The following is a 19,857-nucleotide window of genomic DNA, read 5'->3' as shown; positions in this document are numbered from 1 at the left end:
AACTCAAGAGAAGCTGGGGGTGACCAGTCATACCCTTGCTATGACAATCTCCAAGCTTGCTAGGACCAAAACCAGGGGCAGGAATCAGTTCAGTCCATCAAGCCAAGAACACCAGCCTGACTGAGCCACCTCTTCCCAGAAGCTCAGAAGATAGCACCTCCCCACCATCTGCCATACCCTTCATTCAAAAGCACGACTTGGACAGTGGCAGACGTCTGTCGGGTCTTTCTAAAAGTTCACAGAGGCTTAAATGACTAAAAACTCAGACTCGATGTCTCTAATCAACCAAATACTGCCTTCCTCTTCCAGCCTACCACAGGAGTCTGATGAGACCATCTAAGCCAGATGGCAACTTCCTCTCCTAAAAGCTGCAGAGCCTCAGCAATTCTGTCCCTGAACAATCAGTAGCCAGGGGAGAAGCTGAGGAGAGGATTGGGTGGGGAACGTGTTTGCATAGCAAGCCTGAGTTCAATCCCCAGAAGCCACATTAAGAAGCTGAGAGAGGCAATATACAACTATAATCCCAGAGCTGGGCAAGTGGGGACAGGGAGACCCCTGGGGCTTGCTGGCCAGTCACCATGGCCTCATTAGTAAGTTCTAAGTTCATCAGTGAGAGACCCTGTCTCAAAAGAACAAGCAGAGAACAATTAAGGATGACATCAATGCTAGACTTCCATCCATGTACACATGGACACATGTGCACATGCACTTGCACAGACACAAAGAATGAGAGAGGGGTGGGGGAGAGGGAGAGAAGGGGGAGAGAGAGAGAGAGAGAGAGAGAGAGAGAGAGAGAGAGAGAGAGGCAGAAGGAAAGAAGACTGTTTCATTTGATGACAATGGGCCATCGCCTTGTGCTAGGCACTAAAGGAGACATTCATATGGGAAATTATTCTGGTTGGCAGTGACATGTTTATTTACACACCCCACAAGCACACACCTGATGCACATAGTAGGTATGTGTTAATAAACCAGAAGGCAGACCAGGCTGACCTGTAACCGAGATCCACCTACCTCTGGTTCCCAGGTGCTGAGATCAAAGATATACACTACAGTGCCAGGCTATATGCACTAATTTTCATGGGTTCTAGGGATTCAAGCTCAGGTCCTCACCTTTGCATAGCAAGCACTTTACCCACTGAGCCATCTCCCCAGCCCCTGCCTCCTTTAACTTTAGACCCACCACAAAGACATAGATCATGGGTTCCATCCTTGCCACTCCAACCTGTGTAGTATTTCACCCTCATCTCTTGCCCTCTTGCATTCTTGCCCTCTTGCCCCTCTCCTCTCTCTCTCTCTCTCTCTCTCTCTCTCTCTCTCTCTCTCTCTCTCTCTCTCTCTCTCCCTCCCCCCTCTCTCTCTTTCTTTCTGCTTCCCAAATTCTTGAACCTCTAAACTAGATAAGCTGTTTCTTCCACCCAACACTCTTCCTCCAGTGTCTTCAAGACAACCCACACCAGCTTAGATGACTGAGCACAAATGTTGTCCTACCCACAATCCCTCTTGCCTGCCCCACTCTCACAACTGAATTGAGTGCCCAACCTCTACAATCACCAGTCTCTTGGTTGCAGACATTAATCACCCTAGACACTTCCACCCTCGGGCTATCCTTTTCCTTGCATTCTTCCTGCTCCCCTTTTCTCCTCCAGTTTCCAGAATCCTTTTCTCAGTTACCTGGATCCTCTTGATTTCTCTCCTCCACTACCCTAAATCCTTGTCACTTTCCCTGTCCTTACCTCTAGACTTCCCCTGCATGGAGCATTGTGAGGACTTCCCTCTGCTAATCTGGAGGGGTTCTTGGTAGCATTGTGCTACATATGGTGTAGTGGAAGTTACCATGTCCTAGCCAGCCCTAGCTTATTGAAAATTCAGATTCATACTCCTTATTCCCTGGAGAATGAGACTCTAAATATCAGTCTGGCCTTTCTTTCTGACCCCCAGAACTCATTTCTTGAGAAATGAGTTGGCCCTGGGCAGACAGATATCTTCATACTGAATGGGGATAGAACCAGTATGTATCCATCTCCCAAAGGAGATGGGACCAGCTCCCCTTACAAGATGGTGCTTCCAGGCTTCAGACTCCTCTCAAATTATGCTATGCCTCATTCCAGATCATAGGGACTTAAATATCATGAGGAAAAGTAACTCACTCAAGGTCCCATGTCCTTTCATTGCCCTGCCTGGCAGCTGAACACTATCCCTAAGCCTTTCCATGGAGTCCTAGTTTTCTCTCTGCTGCTGTGATAAACACCAATCATCAAAATAAAAAGAAAGCAAATTGCTCGTTTGGCTTCTAGATTACAGTATGTTAGCAAAGGAAGCCAGGGTAGGAATTCCCGTAGAAACTTAAAGTCAAGACTTGAAGCAGAGGCCATAGAGGAACACTGCTTACTGTCTTGCTCCCCCTGGCTTTCTCTGTTCACTTTCTTATACAACCCAGGATCACTTGCCGAAGGGTAGCACTATCCATTATAGGCTGGGCCCTTCCGTATTGATCATTAATAAAGAAAATTCCCCACATACACACCTATGGGCCAATATGAGGGTGAAAATTCCACAATCGAAATTCCTTTTTCTCAGGTGACTCTAGTTTGTATCAAGTTGGCAAAAGTGAACCAAACAGATACAAGCGGTATCTGTCATGTTGGAAGTCACAACTGAGGCCCTTAAGGCCCTTGGAAGACACATCCCCTGAACAGAAGATAACAGATTCCCTATGTTCTGTTTTAAAAGAAAAAATGTATCTACTGCCAAAACGGTCTGTCATTTAGTATTCATTAAATTTATCTCTGGGCTGGAGAGATGACTCAGCAGTGAAGAGCTCTTCCTGCTCTTGACGAGGACCCTAATTCAATTCCAAGCACCCATATTAGACAGCTCAGAAATGCCTATAACCCCAGCTGTCAGGGATCCAATGCCCTCTTCTGGATTCCCTGGGCATCTGCACTCACACACACACAAACACTCTCTCTCTCTCTCTCTCTCTCTCTCTCTCTCTCTCTCTCTCTCTCTCTCTAATAAAATAAATCTTAGTACTTGTATCCAGTCAGGTGCCTCATTTTCAGACTCGTTCAGCTCCTGGGTCCAGTAGGTCATGGACTCTAAGTATTTAAAGTCCCCAGAGGAAGTGACTCCAAATGCTGTGTGTTTACAGTCCACAGACGCCCAGAGCACAGATCTGAACATGGGGGAGAGGCTTAAAATAATCCTGTGCAAATTGCACTGTCCAAACAGAGGCAGAAAGGAATGAGGATTATCGGGCACAGGGAAATGGCTATTTTGGCATCAAGATGGAGCCTTTGTCTCTCGGGGAAATATTAGGAAACCTTGGAGATTTGGGGGTTATTGTTGAACACACACAATAATGTTGAATTTAGGGTTTGTTTGCTTGTTTACATCTTGTTTGGGGGGAGCTTCCTTTTTTAAGATTGTGTGTGTGTGTGTATGTGTGTGTGTGTGTGTTGTTTGTCCACAGAGGCCAGTAGAGGATGTTGAATCCCATCCTCTCTTTTATCCAGGCAGTATCTCACTATGTTTGGACTCAAAACAACCCTCCTGCCTCACCGTCTCAAGCCCTTAGATTGTAGGAGTGTACCACCATAACTAACTTGAACCATTATTGAACTCTAACTCTCTCTCTCTCTCTCTCTCTCTCTCTCTCTCTCTCTCTCTCTTTCTCCTGCTCTCACCATCTCAGAGACAGTCATCACTAAGTCTGTGTGCATCTGTAATGCTTCCAACATAACCACAGCATCTCCCCCTGTCGGTGAGGACATCCCCAGGCTGTGGACACTGGCAAGCAGCCCAGGCGCCACTACACAAAGGTCGCCCCTTTACGTTTAGTTGTCATTGTACCGACTGATATGGTCCCTATCCTTGACACAACTTAGAATCACCCAATAGAGAGAATCTCAAAGGAGGCCTTGCTTCCTTCAAACTGCTCTATAGGTGAGCCAATGAGACATTTTTCTTGATTAATGATCGAGGTGGAACGGTCCAGCTCATCATGGGTAGTGCCACCCTGGGCAGGTGGTCCTGGAGTGTATAAGAAAGCAAGCCATGGAGAGCAAGCCACTAGGCAGTATTCCTCTGTGACTTTCCCTCTTGTTACTTGCTAGCCTCACTACTGGAATGACAATAGCAGAGCTGACCCGGGAGACATTACTACATTATCCATTACAATGCACAGTAAAACAAAACTGTGTAATACAGGCAGCAACCATTGTCAACATTCATCCATCCCTGTGCACACTGCACTCCACAGGACTACAAATGGCCCAACCTTCACAGATACAGGTAACCCCATGTTTGCACACACCAAGCTCTGTGACATTACCTGCTCCACCCCTGCACTCTAATCTCTGCTCACAGCTGTTACAAAACCTCCACTGGGATACATGACATTCATCAGCACAGCAGAAGCAGATCCATCCCAGGACTCCAGTTGCACCCCTAACCACACACAAATAATAACAAAAGTATGTCTGTTCCATCTCATCTGTTCACTACAGCCCTTGGAGAACTGAATAGAGCATGCCCAGAGCCTGAGCAAGGATGCTTGGGAAAATCCCAGCATACCTTGCAAATCTCCTAAGAAACACCAGACTATGTCTGTGTTTTTATACTGTGTATAATAGTCTAATTACTTTTAAATTGTTAACCCATGTACCAATATTTACGAACACTTCCTATTAGCAGGAATATTTGATTAATTAATGGGTGTCTCGATCATCAGTCAGTCACCATGAAATCATTGAGCACCAATTAAGTTTGAGATATCAGGGTAGACACCTAGGGGATTAGAGAACAAACAATGAATAAATAAAGAAAATCATGTGATCTCTGCTCTTGGATATAACCAGATATAACAAACTTCCAAAATAAACAGTAGGGACTGGCTAGATTGCTCAGTGGGTAAAGACACGTGTTAACAAGTGTGACGACCAGAGTTCTATCTTGGTGGACAAGAAAAATTATTCCTTCATGTTGTCATCTAATTACCATATATATGCACATACACACACACACACACTCACATGCATGCACGAGTACGAACACAGGACTATCACATACCATCACACATATGCACACGCACACATGACTATCACACACATACACTCTAACACACAGACACTTACAGGCACACATGCACACACACACACAGAATTATCACACACATGACTATCACACTTGCGCACATGCACACACACTCACACTCTGTGTTTCCTCCATGTTTGAAGACCTACAAGCTTCTCCCAGGGGAGCACATGGATCCCTCCATCTGCTCAGTGAAGATGTAGAATTCAGACCTCTTAGGGACCCAAAGCAACCCAGGTGATCATTCCTCGACCCTTACTTATGCTTCCAACTGTGATTCTATTGAAATCTGGGCACCCTGGGGACATAGCTTAGACATTACTAGCCTACCTCATTAGAGAAGAGATGACTGACATAAATACCTTGGGACATCATGGGACACTTGGTTTCCAACCTCCCAACTCCTGGTACTAAGGGGTTCCAGGTACCTACCTGGCACTGATTAACTCTGGAACCTGGGTTAGAACCTCCCCACATCCCTTTTTTTAATCAGTAAAATGTGATTTATTAAAGGCATCTTGGCATATACTTTAATCACAGGGTTAAGAAAAGTATTCAGAAAGAACAACACACCCACAATGTGAATATGGACTTCTCAAAAAGTCATCTCAGTTTTTTCTTCTGTTTTTTTTTGGGGGGGGAGGGAGGTGCTATGTGGCACAAGATCGATTCAAACTTATGGCCACTCTCTTGCCTCAGCCTCTGGAGTGCTGAGGTCATAGGTGTGTACTACCTCCAGTTTCTGATGGTAGATTTCTTTTTTGGTTTTGTTTTATGTTTATTTATGAAGTATGTATACAGTATTCTGCCTGCATGTATGCCTACATGCCAGAAGAAAGCACCATATCTTATTACAGATGGTTGTGAGCCGCCATGTGGTTGCTGGGAATTGAACTCAGGACCTCTAGGAGAACAACCAGCACTCTTAACCTCTGAGCCATCTCTCCAGCCCTCTAAGGGGGGATTTCTAAAATACTTGTTTTGTAGTATAGATACCCATGTGCATAAGTGTGTGGGCCTGCTAAAATGGTGGTGATGAACTTGTATTTCCTGCTAAACATGGTGGGAGTGAATTTGTATCTCCAAACTCATTTTACCTTGGCAACTTTGTATCTATTTACTTATTTTTACAATAGCTGATTCTGAAGAGAACTTTAAAGGAAATGGCTACTTTTTCTCTGAGATCCTTTAATAGCCCACATACCTGCAAGAAGACAGGTACCCAAAGAACAACTGAGTCAGTCAGAAGGACCCTCCAGTGTTCTCCTCAGGGAGACCCAGACCCAACCTCTCAGCCTCCTCTCCCAAGGAGATCCAGCAGCCTCTGTGATGACTCATGATAGCAGACACTGTGAGGAGTTGGAGACTTCTCAGTCTCAGTCAGACAGTGGCTGTCTGCCAGGCCCCAGGCTGGCTTCCAGTGTGGCTGAATAAACACTGTGGCCCGTGCCTTCCGCCTTAAAAGGAGCTCAAGCTCAGAGTACTCCCTGTCTTACGTGGCTGAACAAGGCTGTGCTTCTTCAACCTTGTGCTTCTCTCTTCTTAGCCTTGCTGCTTCCAAAGAGGCTGACGCTGCCCGCTCTGCACCCAAGCCTATGTCACCCTCGGACTTCCTGGATAAGCTTATGGGAAGGACTTCTGGGTATGATGCCAGGATCAGACCCAACTTTAAAGGTAGGAAAACATTTCTTTCAAATTCAAAGGAAATACTCTCCCATGATACAGAGTGCTGTGAACCCCACACTACCTAAAGCAGACGTTACTAGTCAATGCAATATCTTTCCCCAACAAGTCCAGAGCCTCAGAGAATTCTACTCAATAGTACTTTTGATTTCCAGGAATCAGTAAGTGAATTAAGGTCTATGTTCCTGTGTCTAGTGACATAGACTATAATACAAGGAATGTGGGTCAAGGTTTGGCTCAAACATAAGTTTCCTCCGTGACCTGGGACAAGTCCCTCCCTTCCCTTTGTCTGGACCTCAGTTTTCACATTTCTACAAGGTTGGCTTGGCTGCATGCGCAGTCATGAGGCATGATTCTTGGGGTTTTATGATTCCTCCAAGAGTCCTAAGAAGGAGATGCCGGTGAGGAACAGGTCTACCTTGGCCTTACCCAAGGAGCCACCATTTCTGTTTGTCCAGTAAGGGACCTCCTACTCAAACCCACCTGCAGGAGACTCCCATGGACTAACAAGTAATTCTGCAAGTTCTTCTTCTAAATGACACTCATCATCCCGCACACCTACTGAAGCAGGAAGAGCACTGGCTTCTGGCTGTGAGAAAAGCAACTCAAGGAAGAAGGGTTCCTTTGGCTCACAGTCAGAAGAGATACAGTCCATCTGGTGGTAAAGACCTGGCAACAGGGCTGAACGAGGAAGCAGAGATTCTATGGAGTCTGTCTCCCTTTCTTCTCTTTGGACAGTCCAGGATGGAAGCCCACAGTATAAGGCTGCCCACATTCAGGAAGGGTCTTCCCAGTCAGGGATCAGGTATCACCAGGTAAAGACAGTGGATAAGAAGACCCACTGGCTTCTATGAACAGAGATCTCTCCCCTTACCCCGAGTCAGTAGACACATACATACATACATACATACATACATACATACATACATACCCTTACAAGGTTCACTCTTCCTTTGTTCCTGCCCATGACAGGAGTTAAGTCTGAGGTTTTATGTGAAATCTTTGAAACAGACATAAAATAATGTCTCTTGTGACCACCACTGGCTAAGCCAAATCCATTCTGGCAGAGGGGGGTATGAACTTTAGCCACAAGGCTGTACCAATTGCCTTCAGCTGGAAGCTTTTAGGAATTCAGTCCACCACGCCCTCTGGTGGCCTCTCTCAGCACTCCACCCTATCACGGTCTGGTTTCTCTGGGATTCATTTTGTCAAATGTCACCTAAAAGAGCCTTACTTCCCTCCTTCATTTAGCCCAAGATTCGGGTTTTTCTTTTTATTAGTCTTATACTACATAGATGCTCCAAAGAATTACCTTCACGGTTCAAGGACTATTCTTTCTATATACTACCCCACTTCACACACAGAAGGCCCTTAGGAAGCTTTTATACCCCAGGCTAACCTCCTGCCTCAGCCTCTTGAGTGCTGAGATTACAGCATGTACTTCCATGCCCCTCTGAAAATCTTACTCAGAACACTCAAGTCACAAATATACAGGACTAGATAATCCTTTAGACTTCCTACTCCACACTGGCTCCCCCTTCCACCTACCCCTAGCTAGACACAAGGAGTATCTCAGGTTCGGCTCCCACACAGAAACTAGGAAAAGGACTTTGCTCCCCTCCCTTAAGCTTAAAGCAGAAAGGCAACCCTACCATACCCAGCCTCCTCTCCTTTTCCTTCTTCAGACTCAAGTAAGACTCCCCAAAGCTCAGCATTCTCAAAATGACCACGTGTCTCAAACTCCAAAAAGCCTACACACACACACACACACACACACACACACACACACAGAGGCATGCACACACACATGCATGCACACACATGCATGCATGCACACACGTATGCACACACACGTATGCACACACTTACATACATGCATGCATGCATGTACACACATGCATGCACACACATGTGCATGCACATACATACACACACATGTGCATGCACACACACATGCATGCACACACATACACACATGTATACACACACATGCATGCACACACATACACACATGTATACACACACGCATGCATACACACGTGTATGCACACACATACATGCACACACACGCATGCACACACACATACACACACATGCATGCATACACACATACACACACACACACAGTTTGAAACCTCAACATTTATCCTCTCAACAGCTTGCCTATGCAACATGCTTCTGGCCATCCTGAAGTCCGAGGTGGCCAACAACTACAAGCACCTTGGTCCACAGAACACACAGTTCCCATCTAAGGTAGAAGGAAACCGCAGCGCTAAGACTACTTATCCAGCCTGTGGTCCCCGAGAGATCTCTTCCTGGGACTGAGCCTCTGTCTCGGCATCCAAAGGTAGATAGACGCAAAAAGGACCAGCCCCTCCCAGCTCTGAGGCTTGGCCTTGGCCAGGGCTTTGTGTGTTGCAGTGGCTTCCAGGATCAGGGGCATAGCCCAGTGCAAACATACACAAAAGCGAAATTAAACTTTAATATTTAATGAAATATATACATTATCCGGCTGCCAACGGCAACCGGGTTGTAATTTTCTCAAGATAATTTAATTTCGGATTTATATCCATGAACCACACCTCCCCGTGGGGTCTTTCTGGCTGGCACCCTCTCACACTCGTTCATCAGCATCTCATTTCTATGGGAGTCACGGTGCCGGCTGCACGAAGCCCTGTGCGCGTCACCTCCCGGCATGAGCAGTAACTCTTCGGGGCATCTAAATGATAGGAAGTGAAATAAAAAGAAAACTGTGGTTCTGGGGGTGAATGAATGAGGGAAATAAACCTCTGTTTAGGTGACCCTAACAAAGCAGTAATTCACCCAGCGCAGACAAACAATATGCACAGTTACCCAGTGATGGATGCACTGGATTTTGAAGGAGGCTGTGATCCTTCCCAGCAACCTCCAAATCTAGCTATGAATTCAGATCACCCAGGTGGCTTGTTAAGCAATAGACCTTGTGCGAAGTCACTGCTAAGGGCTGAGCCAAGAGCTCTGCAATTTTTGTTCTGTTTTGGTTTGGTTTTAGTTGGCTTTGTTCTGTTTTGTTTTGTTTTGTTGTTTTGTGAGGCAGCAGTCTCACCCAGGAGCCCATGCTCACCTCAGACTTCTGGCCTTCCTGTGCCAGCTTCTTGGATATTAAGATTACAAGCATGAACCACCACACCTCATGCCCTCTGAGACTGAAATTCGTCAGATGGCTTCAGCCATGCGCAAGTCAGGAAAACAAGGACCCAGCTTCGCTAGTCCATAACTAAGCTATAAGCCTGCTTTCCTGAAAGGACGGTTGTTAGAGCTAAGACGGACTGTCTGGCTTCCCTCATTGGTTTCTGACTCCACTCAGGTTGTCCCCTGACCATCTCTTTACCACCCTTCCCTTATCCTTTAAATGTCCATCCTTCACTCCTAATATTCTCTGGAAACCCCCTCCTTTTTCCTTGTCTTAGGAATTGGTTCATTAGAGAAGGAAATGCAGATGTCTCAGGAGGCCAGAGGCAGACTCACTTTCAAGAAGGATGGGGGCGGGGCTAGCGGAACATCTCAGGGGTGGAGTTTTTGCCTAGCATGGGCTAGGTCCTGAGTTTCATCTTTAGCCCTGGATAACAAGGAAACGGAGGAGGAGGAGGAGTCAGAGGAGAAAGGATGAGGCCCTCTAATGAGAAATACCTCACCCTTCCCTGGGATTTCCTACCCACTGTCTTACTGTAACCTCATGTGTCCATAAAAGCTCTTGCCCCTCCCTGAGCCCTTGAAGGTGGATATTTGAGATTTCCTTACTATTTCTCTAGACCAGCCTTGAATAAATTTGCTTCCAAAAAATGAGGAGGGGAGGAGGAGAAGGAGGAAGAAGAAGAGGATTATGATGATAATGGTGGTGGTGGTGATGATGGTGGTGGTGATGATGATGATATAATAATGTCCAGCCTTCTCTCCAAACTACTGGGAGGAATCAAGATTCAGAAAATAGAAGAGGCTACCCTGAGCCACATTCGAGGTTGAGGCTGCCATGTACGCCAGAGGCTGACACTCACTGCTTTGAGGGGAAACCTGGATTTCTCCTATCCATCAAGCCTTCTAAGAGAAAGGAAAGCTTAGCTGAGTTTATATGTGGACTACTTTCTGGGGATGAACATGATGGTTTGGGTACCAAAGCACATAAAGTTATCCACTCTCTTCTTTCTACAATTGCAAAACTTTGGTTCCAGTCCCAACTGGACTGCCTTCGGAGCCCAGATGAATGACTAAAACAAACTGTGCTCTCTTGAGAAGTGGGGACAACCATGTTCTTCCTGTCTTAGTAACTCCTGCTTTCAACAAGAGACAAACCCTGAAGGCAGTTATAGATTAAAACCCTTCAAGTGAAGGTCTATGACCTATCCAAGTCCTAAGCACCTTCAAGGTCGGACCAAGGTCAGCTCCTCTCCGAGGTCTTCCTTTCTTAGTCTTCAGACCTTTTCTCAGCTGAGTTCTGCTCCTTTGGTCCTTCTGGCTCATGGCCCTGCCCTCCTCTCCAGCTGTGTCATGCTTGCATATATGGAAACCCCGTGTATAATCGTCTAGAGAAGCCTAATAGACCAGGCTTGATGGCGTACTCATGGAAATCCTAGCCATCAGAAGGCTGAGGCAGAGAACCACTGGGCTACAGGATATGAGGGGTTTCCTAAAGGGGGGTAGGGAAAGCTGGTCAGATAACTCAGTTGGTAAAGTACTTGCCTTGAAAGCCTACGGACCTGAGTTCAATTCCCAGCACTCAGGTAAAACCCCTTCTAGCGCTAGGAGGTGGAGACAGATGATCCTTGGAGCTTTCTGGCCAGCTAGTCAGCCTACTGTGGTAGTTTGAATAAAGACTCCCCACAGGCTTCTGCATACTTGGTGTTGCTGTTCGGGATTTTTAGGAGGTCGAACCTTCCTGGAGGAAGTATACGGGCCTGGGGGCTGTCTTTGAGAGTACATAGCCTGTCCCTACTTCTAGTTCTCCCTGTGTGTCTCTCTCTGTTAGTCTCTGTCTGTCTCTGTCTCCCTCTCTCTCCCTGTCTCCCTCTCTCTCCCTGTCTCCCTCTCTCTCTCTCTCTCTCTCTCTCTCTCTCTCTCTCTCTCTCTCTCTCTCTGCTTGAGGTCAAAGATGTGATCTCTTGGCTTCCTGCTCCTGTTGCCATGTTTGCCCTTGATGCCATGTCCCTCTGCCATGATGGACTCTTACCCATCTGGAATCATAAACCTAATAAGCTCTTTCATATAAATACAGTGAGGAACCCTGTCTCAAAAAGGGAGGCGGGTGGTACCTAAGGAATAATGACCAAACATACATACATGGATGTGCACACACACACGCACACACACACACACACACACACACACACACACTCACGCATTTGTAAACACATAAATGAATACACAGTGACTCTGGATTCTGCCCCTGACTGCATAATCCTGCTTCCTCCTCCCTCTCAGCCTGCTTCCTATGGTATAGCCATTAAGAGTCAGACTGGTCGGAACTGGAACCCTGGCCTCACCATTCTCTAGCAGTGAGGCCATGGGTGACTAATAATTTGGTATCTCTGGCCCTCAGTTTCCTACCCTGCACAACCAGCCTTCTCACAGAGCTGTGGGAGGATATGGTGAGATCATACCAGTCAAGGTCTTATTGAAGCAGCTGCCATGGTAACTGCTGCCATTCACAGTGTGAAATGAAGGGTTCCAGCTTCAGCCAGGCCTCCTCAGAACAAAGTGCCAAGGCAGTGGTATTCCTTCCCTTCTTTCTTGGGCATATCAGGGCTGAAAAAAAAAAAAACACATGTCCACAAAGTATTTAACAAAGGCTTGCAGACTGTCCATCAGGCTCCCCCCACATCCCACGCCTGGTAATTCCCATCATCGCCCCTTCATTCTCAGTTCATAAGTTCAAGGCAAAGAACTTGCTGTTCCTTGCAATTCCCGAGATGGCCTCCAAATGTTGTAGCCATAAATATATCTCAGACACAAATTAGAAGGCACCGGTGGGGCTTGGGGAAGGGATTTCAGCCAGATGGCAGGAAGATGAATCACCCTGTGTTAATGAAGGTACAGCTTGGCTCAGCCTCCTGTGAGGTATACCTGCCCCTTACCTGGGAGCTGGGAAGTCTAGTCTGGCAGAGATGCTAAATGCAAGCGAGGGACCCCAGGCACTTAGGGATGGGGTAGATAACCAGCAGGGGGCTCCTTGGCCCTCTGGGGAGGTGTCCTTGAAGTTGGTTTTTCTACAGCCTGAGATTCAGTGGACGCTCGCTCTCTCTTGATTGGCAGGTCCTCCTGTGAACGTGAGTTGCAACATCTTCATCAACAGCTTTGGTTCTATCGCCGAGACAACCATGGTGAGTACGTTACAGCAACTGCTGTTTCTGCAGTGGGTGTCTCTGCCCTAGGGATACTTCTCCTCCACACTGGATAGCCCCCAAGAAGGCACACAATTGGGTGTTTTAGTTTCTGTCCAAGTCGATGTTTTGGATAAAGGTTTAACATCTGAAGAGGGTTTAGCTGCTATAAGGTAAGCACAGGACAAGCCTTCAGAATTACAAGAACAAAATTATAGACTGTAATGGGGGGAGCTATGACTAAAACCATTACATCTGTGTGTATGAAGATGCCACACTGGGGCCTGTATGTGGAGGCGCACGCCTTTAATCCCAGGCTCAGGAGGCAGAGGCAGAAGGATTTCCATGAGTTTGAGACCAGCCTGGTCTACATAGTTCTAGGTCATCCAGACCTCTTGTCTCAAGACAAAAACAAAGTCACAAAAAGTTTTGAAGATTAAACAATAAGGCTGAGGTGCATGGATCAATCAGTGAAGACATCTCAAGCCTGAAGACCCGAGTTTAAGCCCAGAATCCAAGATTTAAAAAGAAAAAAATGTTATGGTGGCACAAGCTTCTAATCCCAGGACTGGCAAAAGAGAGAGTGGAGACCTGCAGGTCCCTGGGTCTGTCTTGCCAGCCAGATTAACCTAATGAGGGGCCGCAGTCTCCTGTGAGAGGCTTTGTCTCAAAAATAAGGTAGATGGCTCCAAAGGAACAGCACCAAGGTTGACTCCTGACCTCCACACACATCCATGTGTGTTCATGTACACATACCCAAATCTCTCTCATACACACACACACATGTACATCCACCTAAATACACACACACACACACACACATATATATATATATGTATATCCACCTGAATACACAAACACACACACATATATATATGTACATCTACCTGAATACACATATACACATTATACAAACATATATATGTTTGTCCACCTGAATACACACACACACACACACATCTGTACATCCACCTAAATGCACACACATACACACGTGTACATCCAACTGAATACACATACACACACATATATGTGCATACACCTGAATACACACACACACACACACACACACACATCCAGCAACAGGATAAGGATTAAATAGAAGTGTGTCTGGCTGTGGCGATGCACACCTGTAACAACAGCAGGCTATAATTCTCAGGCAGCTGAGGCAGGAGGAGAATGACTTAAAAGCCAGTCTGGGTGTCTTAGTTACTGTTTCTATGGCTATGAAGAGACATCATGACCACAGCAACTCTTATAAAGGAAAATATTTCATTGGGGCTGGCTTACAGTGTCAGAGGTTTAGTCCATTATCATCATGCCGGGAAGCATGGCAGCAACCAGACAGACATGACCGCTAGAGAAGGAGCTGAGAGTTCTACATCCAGATCAGCAAGCAGCAGAAAGAGAATGCTATACTGGGCCCGCTTGAGCATCTGAGCCCTCAGAGCCTGCCTGCCCGCAGTGACACACTTCCTCCAACAAGGCCACACCTCCTAAGAGGGCCACTCCCTATGAGCCTATGGAGGCCATTTTCCTTCAAACCACTGTACTGTGCTACATGGTAAGATCTTGTCTCAAAAATAAATCAAAAAATGAAAAACTGCTGATGACTTTCAAATTGACCCACAGACTGGAGGAAAATGCTGGTTATAGATGCTGAAGTGATAGACTGGGACCGCTGTGTTATTTGCTCTCTGTTTAATGTCTTCTGGGGTGGGGGACTCAAGGCGAAGATTGGTAAGTGTTAATAGTGATAGCCTCTGACCCACAGACTTATGGGAAATTTTGTATCTTTTTTTTCTTTTTAAAACATTTATTTTTTTTTATTCTTATATGTGTAAGTGTATTTTGTTTGTATATATGTATGCTCATCATGCCCTGTGCATGCCTGGTGCACGGGGGTGGGAGGAGCAGAAGAGGGCATCAGATCCTCTGGAACTGGAGTCACAGATGTTTGTGAGGGAACATGTGTGTGCTGGAACCAAAGCTGGGCTCCTCCGAACGATCAGCCAGGTGCTAACCACTGAACCATCTTTCCAGCCTTACGAAGTATTTTCTTTTCTTTTTTTCTGATCTTTCTGTTTTTTGTTTTTTGTTTTTTGTTTTTTTGTTTTTTTGGATATTGGAAATTTTGTATCTCATTCTGCTAGCATCGATGTCTTTACATTTCCTCAAGGAGTAAATACATTAGGAATTACAAATGTATAAAGTAGCAGTTCAAATGTTTTTCTCAGTCACTCAAAACAAAACATAAGTCAGTTGTACTCATATGGAGGGAGTTATCTAGCTTGTGAGGAAAAAATAAGAGAATACAATAAATAATTTAAAAAAATAGAATGGTCTGGAGTCAGCTTGTGAGTACACTAAGATTCAGCCAGTCCCTTTCCCAAAACCCACTCTGCCACCTCATGTCCCCAACTCACAGCCATCTGCCTCTTGTCTTCCCTGCCAAAGCTTCTTACATTTTTTCTACTCTGTGTACAGTAAACTTTTACATATCCTTTTACATGTCCCCAGTCTGTAAGTATATAAAATAAGCATGCAAATTTAATATTTACTGATAATCATAGCGATTTATCTTAAGACAATCTTTAATATGTATGTAATTTCACCATTTATTAAAGACAAAAGCAAATGTTTATACTAAAGCAATAGATGTTCTTAGTTTGCTTTTAAATAAGTAAATTAGAATTTTGTATATGTACATGAGTGTGTGTGTGTGCGTACCTGTGTGCCTGTGTGCCTATGTGCTTGTGTGTGCCTGTGCCTGTGTGATGTGTGAGTGGGTACCATCACGAGACCAGAGGAGAACACTGGGTATCTTCCTCTATTTCTCTCATCTCTCTCTACTTTGTTGCCTTGAGATAGGGTCCCTAGCTTGCCATGTGAGGTGAATTCCTGGCATCTTGATGTCTACCCAGCAGCGCTCGGGGTGCAAATGCTCATAGACTTGCCTGCTTAGTTTAAAAGGGGGAAGAGGAGTCTTACTGTGCATCTCTGGTTGGCCTGGAACTTCTTATGATGGACCTTCCTATGTAGTCCAGGCCATACCGACCTTGAACTCACAGAGATCTGCTCGCTTCTGCTTTTGAGTGCTGGGATTCGAGGGGTACACACCCACACCAGTCATTCATGCTCGGTTTTTTTAAGTGCTGGGGATTCTGATTTAGGTTCTCGTGCTTGAAAAGGACTCTTCCCTAGCCCAAGAATTTAATCCTGACCAGATGCTTGACACTGTAGGATACAGGGCATTGTCAGCATTTGCAAGAATTGGTCAATATTTTGATTCAGAATCATCTATGCCGAAAGCCATCAATATACATTACATCAATATAGTCAAAAATGGCAGATGTGTGTTTAAGACCTTTTGAGATATCGTTGGAAATTCTGCCCTAATCCCAAACCAAAACACACTCCATTTTTTTTTACATAAAACTCAAGTCAGCAGTCTAAACAGCAATTTGCAAAATCAAACATTCTGACAAAACGCAATGCAAAAATACCGATTTGAAATATGCACAACCAGCAGCGATAGTAGGAAATCCTGCCTCTGCTTTCTACAATCACACCATGACTGTCTGTGCAAGCAGAAAACTTTGGGCGGGGGAGATGATGTCATTGGTACAGTGTTTACCTAGCATGCAGGATGCCCTGGATTTCATCCCCAAGACCACGTACACCGAGTGTTTGTTCACGCCTCTAATCCCAGCACTCAGGAGATGGAGACAGGAGGAGGAGGAGTTCAAGGTCACCCTGGGCTACTTGACAAGTTCAAAGCCAGCTGAGCACCTCCAGGGGCCCCTCATTGGCATTTTGGGTTCCCACTGTCACACTTAGGACTATACCAGTCTGGTTGCTTGTCCCTCCCCAGACCGTACTGGACATTTATGGCCAGCTGATGTCCTGTTTCCTGAAACGATCAACCTCCACAGCCAACACAGCAGTGCAGCTGCAGAAACTCATTCTGGTAAACAAGGAAGCAAAAGCAGATGTGCCGTCTATCCAGTCCAGATGTCGCTTGGTCCTCGACGCTTACAAACACTGGATCTGTCCTTCCATTGTAGACTTGCAATATCACCGAGCTCTTCATAGAGATCAAAGGGACCAAAATCCACTCTTTTGCAAAGAAACTTCTCTTGACCAGGTCAAGAAGGTGTGGGTGTATGTGCAAAAGACTACTTAGCTGGGAGAATCTGGCTCAGTTGGTAAAAGTGTTTGCCACACAGCATGAGGGCCAGAAATCTGTCCCCCAAAGCCCACTTTAACCCTTGTAATCTCAGTGCAGAGGAAATGGAGACAGGCAGGTCACTGAGGCTCACTGGCAGCCGGCAGACCCTAGTCCGTGAGCCCTGGGCCACTTAAAAAAAAAAAAAGATAGGCCCAGACCCCGTGAGAGAGAGAGACCTCACCGCCTGGTCAGGTGGGCACTCCTGAGGCTGCAGAGCAGAAGAGACCACCAACACTGCCCACCCCTGCCCACATCCCTGGCCCAAAAGGAAACTGTATAAGGCCTCTGGGCTCCCATGGGGGAGGACCCAGGAGCGGCAGGACCCCTGCCTGAGACACCGCCGGAACCTGAAGGAAACAGACCGATAAACAGTTCTCTGCACCCAAATCCCGTGGGAGGGAGAGCTAAACCTTCAGAGAGGCAGACAAGCCTGGGAAACCAGAAGAGACTGCTCTCTGCACATACATCTCGGACGCCAGAGGAAAACACCAAAGGCCATCTGGAACCCTGATGCACGGAAGCTCCCGGAAAGGGCGGCGCAGATCTTCCTGGTTGCTGCCGCCACAGAGAGCCCGAGAGCAGCACCCCGAGAGTGAACTTGAGCCTCAGGACCACAGGTAAGACCAACTTTTCTGCTGCAAGTGACCTGCCTGGTGAACTCAAGACACAGGCCCACAGGAACAGCTGAAGACCTGTAGAGAGGAAAAACTACACGCCCGAAAGCAGAACACTCTGTCCCCATAACTGGCTGAAAGAGAGGAAAACAGGTCTACAGCACTCCTGACACACAGGCTTATAGGACAGTCTAGCCACTGTCAGAAATAGCAGAACAAAGTAACACTAGAGATAATCTGATGGCGAGAGGCAAGTGCAGGAACCCAAGCAACAGAAACCAAGACTACATGGCATCATCGGAGCCCAATTCTCCCACCAAAACAAACATGGAATATCCAAACACACCAGAAAAGCAAGATCTAGTTTCAAAATCATATTTGATCATGATGCTGGAGGATTTCAAGAAAGACTTGAAGAACTCCCTTAGAGAAACACAGGAAAACATTAATAAACAAGTAGAAGCCTACAGAAAGGAATCGCAAAAATCCCTGAAAGAATTCCAGGAAAACATAAATAAACAAGTAGAAGCCCATAGAGAGGAGACACAAAAATCCCTGAAAGAATTCCAGGAAAACACAATCAAACAGTTGAAGGAATTAAAAATGAAAATAGAAGCAATCAAGAAAGAACACAAGGAAACAACCCTGGATATAGAAAACCAAAAGAAGAGACAAGGAGCTGTAGATACAAGCTTCACCAACAGAATACAAGAGATGGAAGAGAGAATCTCAGGAGCAGAAGATTCCATAGAAATCATTGACTCAACTGTCAAAGATAATGTAAAGCGGAAAAAGCTACTGGTCCAAAACATACAGGAAATCCAGGACTCAATGAGAAGATCAAACCTAAGGATAATAGGTATAGAAGAGAGTGAAGACTCCCAGCTCAAAGGACCAGTAAATATCTTCAACAAAATCATAGAAGAAAACTTCCCTAACCTAAAAAAAGAGATACCCATAGGCATACAAGAAGCCTACAGAACTCCAAATAGATTGGACCAGAAAAGAAACACCTCCCGTCACATAATAGTCAAAACACCAAACGCACAAAATAAAGAAAGAATATTAAAAGCAGTAAGGGAAAAAGGTCAAGTAACATATAAAGGCAGACCTATCAGAATCACACCAGACTTCTCGCCAGAAACTATGAAGGCCAGAAGATCCTGGACTGATGTCATACAGACCCTAAGAGAACACAAATGCCAGTCCAGGTTACTGTATCCTGCAAAACTCTCAATTAACATAGATGGAGAAACCAAGATATTCCATGACAAAGCCAAATTTACACAATATCTTTCTACAAATCCAGCACTACAAAGGATAATAAATGGTAAAGCCCAACATAAGGAGGCAAGCTATACCCAAGAAGAAGCAAGAAACTAATCGTCTTGGCAATAAAACAAAGAGAATGAAAGCACACAAACATAACCTCACATCCAAATATGAATATAACGGGAAGCAATAATCACTATTCCTTAATATCTCTCAACATCAATGGCCTCAACTCCCCAATAAAAAGAAATAGATTAACAAACTGGATACGCAACGAGGACCCTGCATTCTGCTGCCTACAGGAAACACACCTCAGAGATAAAGACAGACACTACCTCAGAGTGAAAGGCTGGAAAACAACTTTCCAAGCAAATGGTCAGAAGAAGCAAGCTGGAGTAGCCATTCTAATATCAAATAAAATCAATTTTCAACTAAAAGTCATCAAAAAAGATAAGGAAGGACACTTCATATTCATCAAAGGAAAAATCCACCAAGATGAACTCTCAATCCTAAATATCTATGCCCCAAATACAAGGGCACCTACATACGTAAAAGAAACCTTACTAAAGCTCAAAACACACATTGCACCTCACACAATAATAGTGGG

General features: G+C 45.5%; 1 protein-coding gene across 2 annotated transcripts in view; it reads left to right on the top strand.

The window, feature by feature from the left end:
• Positions 1–19,857, top strand: part of Glra1 (glycine receptor, alpha 1) — a 100,329-nt gene that overhangs the window by 27,238 nt on the left and 53,234 nt on the right. For both annotated transcript variants that reach the window (XM_006246378.5, NM_013133.1), the window contains 2 exon segments: positions 6,644–6,771; positions 13,066–13,133. In XM_006246378.5, coding sequence (XP_006246440.1) covers positions 6,644–6,771; positions 13,066–13,133 — 196 coding nt within the window.

Source organism: Rattus norvegicus, chromosome 10 (assembly GCF_036323735.1).
Source record: "Rattus norvegicus strain BN/NHsdMcwi chromosome 10, GRCr8, whole genome shotgun sequence".
Classification (NCBI taxonomy): domain Eukaryota; kingdom Metazoa; phylum Chordata; class Mammalia; order Rodentia; family Muridae; genus Rattus; species Rattus norvegicus.
Note: the sequence above shows the minus strand (reverse complement) of the source record. Positions and strands in the feature narration are given on the sequence as shown.